The sequence below is a fragment of the Entamoeba invadens genome (genome assembly GCF_000330505.1).
Source record: "Entamoeba invadens IP1 unplaced genomic scaffold scaff_1105074724549, whole genome shotgun sequence".
NCBI lineage: Eukaryota > Evosea > Mastigamoebida > Endamoebidae > Entamoeba > Entamoeba invadens.
Window position 1 is genome coordinate 50002 of NW_004443664.1, and position 7178 is coordinate 57179.

Consider the following 7178-nt stretch of genomic DNA (forward strand, 5'->3'; position numbering starts at 1 on the left):
TTTTTTATTTTTTCGGTTGTACTTCCATTGTTTTTGTTTGTTTGGTACACTTTTTTATAGAGTTCGTTTATTTTGTTAATGACAATTTCAGAAGCCTGTGGACGACCATGACTCCAGAAGTGTCTGGTACAGTCCCATTTTACTTTTGCATCTACTTCATGTGAATATCCACAGAGTATGCACGAACAATTCTTACCATCTAAAAAGAAGAAAATTTTTCTCGTGTACACTTCATCAAATTCACAATTTTTTTCTGTATCGGTGTAACAAAATTCTTTTTGTGACTTTAACATTGATTTTTGAGTTTGTTATTTTAGTTTGGTTTTTGCATTGTTTTTTAAAATGTTCCTTTTATGTTTTTTATTGTTATAATGATTGTATTGACTATTTTATGTTTTTATTGACAAAATACAGTCGACTTTACCAATAATTAAATTTGTGGTTAAATGAACTAATGATTTATTTTTATACAATAATGAATTTTTTTAAAAATTATTCACAAAACCACACAAAACCATTCTTCAAAAAACGCAACTATATTTTCTTTCGAACATTTACCATTATTTTAGATTGGTAAATAGTTTCAAGTATATGCAACGTGTCAAGAAAGCGTCTCTTTGAGCGTCGATGTAACTATAATTATAACAAAAAACTATAAATTAATAATAGATATTTATTCCTCATGCGCGGAAAAAACTTGGTTTTTCCATATTGAACGCGCTGATAGAATCCCGTTTGCCACCCTGGTTGTGTTTTTACACATTTTTGAGACTATAATGAATATGGTATAATTTATTAAAGTTAATAGTTATTTAGTTCTAAAAGAAGTCGGCGACTTTTGAAGGGACTCAAAAAAACGCCGACTTCTCAGTAATATCAAAAGTCGCCGAACAGCCATAAACCAACTTTATTTATTTTCGAATTAAATATTTTTTATAATATGTTTCGATAATTTATTAAACAAATCAAGACAAAATTAATTACTAAATTTATCCAAGACAATTTGTTTGCCATTTTTAAATACTTTGATTTTTTCAGAGTCCAATAATTCGTAAGAAAAGTGAATATCATCGATGTAAAGTGTATTTTTTAATTCAACACCGTTGTGAACAAATAGAAAACCGGAAACATAATGTGCAAGACGAACTTTTTTCAACACACCTTCTTCCACTCTCAATCCTTTAATTTCACTGGAGTATATTTCCATTTTTTGAATTTTTGCATTGTTTGTTGCAATAGTTACATTTCCGTAATAAATATCAATAGAAATGATAGAGTTTGGTAGTGACAATTTACCGTTAAAATTTTTTAAATATAAACTTTTTAAGTTTGTTTCTTTACTTAAATCAAGTGTGTATTCCGATTTATCATATATAGCTTCGTTACATTCTACATTTAACCAATCAATACCCATGTCGTTGACCATTTTACTCATTCTCTCACTGTCATGTTCACCGAATGATTGCATAATAAAAATGGTTCCTTCCAACACTGAAAATGGCATTTCCAATTCATTATCATAATCACTTTTAAACATTATTAGAAGTGGATTACATTTGTTATGGTTGTAAAATTCATTAAGTTCACAAACTTCATATTTGTCATTCATAAAGTAATCACTGTCAAAAATATTATTATCTTCATGACCTACATTTATTTCCACTTTAACGTTTCTGCTCAGTAAATTCAAAATGTCTTCTTTAAGTGTTAAAATCTGATGTATTGTCAAATATAAAAAACCTCTCGAAGGGTCTGCAATGTAAATATTTCGTTATGAATATAACCATAACCATAAAACGAACAGTGGGCAATCGACAACCGTGTTAAATTTGTGAGCATTGGAATATAATCATAAATGGTGATTTCTTTATCATCAATAAATAAATCATTTACTAAAGATATCATTTTAGTGTCGATTAATTTATTTGAATGTTTTTTATAATTGAGTATTTTTATGTTTGGAAAAGAAGTAATCAAATTATCATAAGAAAGAGATTTTTTGAAGTTTTTGTCATCAATTTTAAGTGTTTCCACATTTGTAAACAGTTTCGAAATTTTGATTAATGTTTGTTCATTACATTCAATTGAATATGGAATTGTGTATAACGAATTTACAATTTCGAGACACAATTTGTTGACATATATGAAACTATCAATTGATTTAAGATCCATATAGAAAACAACATTCATTAAGTATACTCTTTCAAGTCGCATTTATTGTTTAAATAATAATTTAGTTGATATTTTATAGTCGGTTTTGAAGCATTAACATTTTATGAGGTTGATATATAAATAAATATAAATACACCCAAAATAACAAATATGATTATTATGAAACATTTAAATCAATAAAACTTGTTTTCGGTAAAACACCAAAACATTTTTATGGTATGATAAAAATCAAATTCAACTTTATTCGATTTTTAAATTATATTTGTTAATATTTTAAAACAGAAGAAATCAATTATGTTTTACTCTTATAACATTTAAAGAGTTTACATAGCGCCGAGGAGTCATCTTTTATAACCCACATCTTTGCCCCTGGTATTAACAGGTTTTATCCAAGCCAAAGTCAAATAGCGGTCCTGTGCTATTCAAATGGCAAGAATCTGTTTGAGGATCGAATGGAGAGACAATCTGACTCTCTAAATTCAAAGCGTTTCCTTCAAAGCCTTTGAAAACGCAGAGTTAGGACTTGCTGGAACGGCGAAGATGCGAGGTGAGAAGGCTCGACTTACTCTTCCTGGGAAATTGCCTTTAGGGTTTACCAGACCCTATCCAGCCACCGGGCCACCTTCCGGTGGGAGATCTCGCTTATCGGAGGCATCGGTAGCTACTTTTGACAACTCACACTTTGTGGTGTCTCCCTCGTGTAGGGTTGATCTCTTGTTAATATTTTAAAATACAATATAATCCAGAGTGAGATATTTGTGTTTAATCACTTTTGTTTAAAAAAGTCATTTTTGTTTACATAAATCAATTTTATTTTTAAAATTCGTGTTTTTGCAAGTTAAATATAAATATCGACATATTTATTGTATGTTCTTTATCATTTCCACTCAAAAGCTCAAAATATCTTCAAATACCAATTTTAAATAATCATAACATGATTCCTTCTGGCACACAACTTTCTTATATTATTTGGCATCAGCCTATTATTTACCAAACACAACAACCGTTTATTAATGATTACACAAATGGTAGACAAATAGAAGAAGTTGTTCAAACAGTGAACAATGAAAAAAAAGATACAAACTTTTTATCGAAAAAGATGAAACAACAACAAATAAAAATATTGTAACAACTATAATAAGTACTAAATGGACACCTCTTCCAGTAGTTGATGGATTTTTGTTTTACAAAGATGGAGCATCCAAAAATACTTACAAATGTTCAAGTAGTAAAACTGGTTGCAAAGTTAAAATTAAAATTACTAAATTTAAAAAAGAAAGTGCTTTGCTGGAATTCGAAGAAGCTATTTTTGTTAACGGTAGTGAGCACAACCATGCAATATCTGAACAGTTGGACAAAATTAACTTGGTTCACGATATAGAAAGACGTGTCCAAGATCATAATCATTTGTTGCAAAGATCTGCTGCAATGCAGGGATTTGATTATGGTAAGTATAAAGGAAGAATGTCTTCAGCGAACAAATTGTTCACGAAAAAAGCAAAAGAAAGTAGACCAACAAATGGATATCTTGTACAGCACGAAATCTATTTCAAGTATTTGCTTTACAAAGATGATATTATGTCAATATTTGTCAATAAAGAAAAAATGCTTAATCTTAATACAATTAACACCTTTCTTATGGATGGAACTTTCAGAGCCGCTCCAACTCCTTATTACCAATTATATACAATACACGGTTTGATTAGTCAGGGGCAATGTTTTCGTTTATTTCATTGTTTGTTGATGAACAAATTACAATCTACATATGAAAAAATGATAGAAGTCATTATAAATTTTGGAAATGAATTTGGTATTAAATTATTTGATAAAGACACGATAACGATGTAGATTTCGAAATTGCAATAGTAAACGTTTTAAAAAATAAAACACAAACAACTGTCAAAGGATGCCTTTTTCATTACGGACAATCAATTTGGCGGTTTTGTACAACACATGGTATGAAATCAAAATTAGAACACGACGCGGTGTTTTGTGAACAAGTCAGAAAACTCAAATCAATTGCATTTTGTCGTAGTAATGAAATTGTACAACAATTTAATAAAATGAAAGCTGCATCAATCTTGATCAATGATGATGATCTGAATATATTATATAATTATTTTGAAAAGGTGTGGATAAATGGTATATACCCACCTCAAATGTTGTGTCAGTTTTCTCAGTCAACAAGAACCAACAACTTTACTGAAAGTTATCACAATGCGTTTTTCAAGAGAATTGGAAGAAAGAAGCCAACACAGTGGCAATGGTTAGAAACAGTAAAAATAAACGAAGAAGAAGAATCTGAACGACTTAATAAATTAAAAACCTTTGGACATATTAACAGACCAGGAAAAACTTATTCAAAAGAAAATATCCAAATTAAGAATTTGACCAATGTGTACCTTGATGGGTTAATTGATAGTGACAAGTTTTTAGATGGTATTTCTAAAGTCTTGTGTTCTTTAGGATCAGAAAAATTGTATGAAGAAGTACCAACAGATGATATTTTGAATGATAGCAGTGATCATTCAAGTTCATTAAGTGAAATCGAATCTTTAAAAATTCATAAACCAAAAGATGAGAAAGACTTAAAAAATGTTGAAGAGTTGGATAGAGATACGTGTGATTATTTAACAACAACAAATCAAAAAATACAAACACCAAAAGAAAAAAATGAAAAAGAATATTTAATTTTAGCAGAAGAAACCCAAAATGATGAAGAAATGCTAATAACACCATGTGAAAAATACCAAGGAGCTCAGATTGAACAAGAAACAAAGAAACCAATAACCATGGAATCTAAAATTGTAAAAAACGAAAAAATAAAAAGAAAGTACAAGAAAAGACATTCTTTAAGCAGTTTATTGAATAGAATTAACAAAAAAAAGAAAAAGAACAGATTTGGATTGATTAATTGTTATTTTATTTCATTTTTATAATGTTAAATTTGTAATAAAACTTACAAATTATAATAAACAATAAAAATAAACTTTTCATTTTATAAAACAATATATTGTTTTTATTTTTGGTGTTTTTTCATACATTAAACAAAAATGATATTTTTAAATAAAAACGACTTTATTCTGAATTTAAACAAAAATGATTAAACATAAAATATCTTCCTATAATCCGGGTTTAATTAATTCAAAAATGTCATCAGATATTTATTCGTTTGGTATTACAATATTTGAAGTGTTTGGATGGTGTGAAGCGTAATCAAAAGAATATTTTAAATACCCATGGAAAATCGCAGAGTTTGTTATGAATGGTAAACGACTTCAAAACACTCATTGCATTCCAAATAACATTTTTAAAATAATCACGTCTTGTTGGTGTCAAAATTCAATTGACAGAATTTCTTTTCAAGAAGTTGTATCTAAATTAAAAAAATAGCATAAAACAAAAACAAAAATAAAAAGTACAGCTTTTTCTAATAAAAATACCAATTCCGTTATATTATTTTAGTACAAATTCGGAATATCTTTGGATTATTTGAAATGGCTTTTCAAAAAAAACAATATCCCGTTATTTGATTTGGCATTAACTCGATACTTCTTAACACAGACTCAACGATCTCAGCCTGAAAGCACAATAATAAACATATTAATAATATTAACTCAATATTAATAAAATTAATATTGACTTTAAAAAATTGTTTCGTTAATTTTATCAGCTTATTATATTTAAATTCACTTTTAAAAACATTCATGTGTTTTTTGAATCAATAATTTTATTCTTTGATATTTTATATAAACTTTTTTAGACTAGATATTTTTTCAAGTAAACTGACTTCCCTAAGGTGTGCAAGTTAAAATTTTTAGTCTTTTTTACAGGGAAAGGGCGTGCAAGACTAAATTTTTGTAAAAAAACATTTTATTAAAAAAAATGTTATTCGTTTGCAAATTGTTTCAAAAAACACACAACCCCTTAATGCTTGAATTAATAAACTACAAAAAGCAAATTAAATTATAATAATTGGGTTATGGTTTGTCTATGTGTTTAATGTAAAAACTGTTTTGTTTCAAGACGTGAATAATTGTCGATGTCTCTTGTGTCATCGTGATTCAAAGCGACAAGAAGAAGTATGATAAACATTATGTTTTTCTCCGTGCCATTTTATAGCAAACAATAACAAATAGTCTGTTTAATAGGTGCAGTTCATTGTTACAAATCGATGTGCACTGTTGTCCAGAACTGGTCCTTCGATAATTTCCATTGGGTCGCTTTCCCGAAATTGTTGCTTGATTAATTGTATTCGAAGTGTGAAAGTTAAAAATTGCAACGTCACAAGGTGTGCAAGTTAAAGTATAGTTTAGTAATAACTTCAAAATTATAATTAATAATTAAACTAAAAATAAACTTTTTTTTTTCAAAATTTCAAAAAATTAATGATTCTATTTTTTTAATAAAAAAATTATAAATGAACTATACCTTAACTTGCACACCTTTAAACTAACTTGCACACCTTGGGAAGTCACTTTAACTATTATTTTATTGAAAACCGTTTTTTGTTATTTACTTGGAAAAAACAAAATTTCAAAGAAACGTTGTGGTTTGCAATAAAACAAATTTTGTATCTAAAACGACTATTTTTCATTTAAATTATTAATATTGTTTTTCTTAAAGTTGGTTATAATTATTTATTTTTTATTCAATTAACTTGATTGTTTATTGTGTTGTATTAATAAATTTTTATAAATGTATGATATAAAATAATTAATTCATATTATCACCTCATCATATTTTGAAGTTTTTCTCTTACAGTTTCAATGGTGATTCTTTCTTCTTTTTCGTGTTCCCAACAGTTTGATATCAGTTCATACTGTTCATTAGTCATACAATCAAGTTTTTGGAGACGATTTCCACCATTCACAAAGTCTGCTATTTTCCATGGATATTTAAATTCACTTTTGGGGTACGCTTCTCGCCAAGATATAGTTTCAAACATTGTGATAGCAAATGAATAAATGTCTGCACTCTTTTTGTACTTATCTTGTTTCAAAATC

At 27.8% G+C, this 7178-nt stretch overlaps 1 protein-coding gene across 1 annotated transcript; it reads right to left on the bottom strand.

The window, feature by feature from the left end:
- Positions 1 to 6901: 6901 nt before the first annotated feature.
- Positions 6902 to 7147, bottom strand: EIN_238390 (tyrosine kinase, putative; the record flags this gene model as incomplete). The annotated part of the gene is made up of 1 exon (XM_004260342.1): positions 6902 to 7147. A coding segment is annotated over one exon (246 nt), but the record flags the coding sequence as incomplete, so codon positions are not given.
- Between the last annotated feature and the right edge of the window lie 31 nt (positions 7148 to 7178).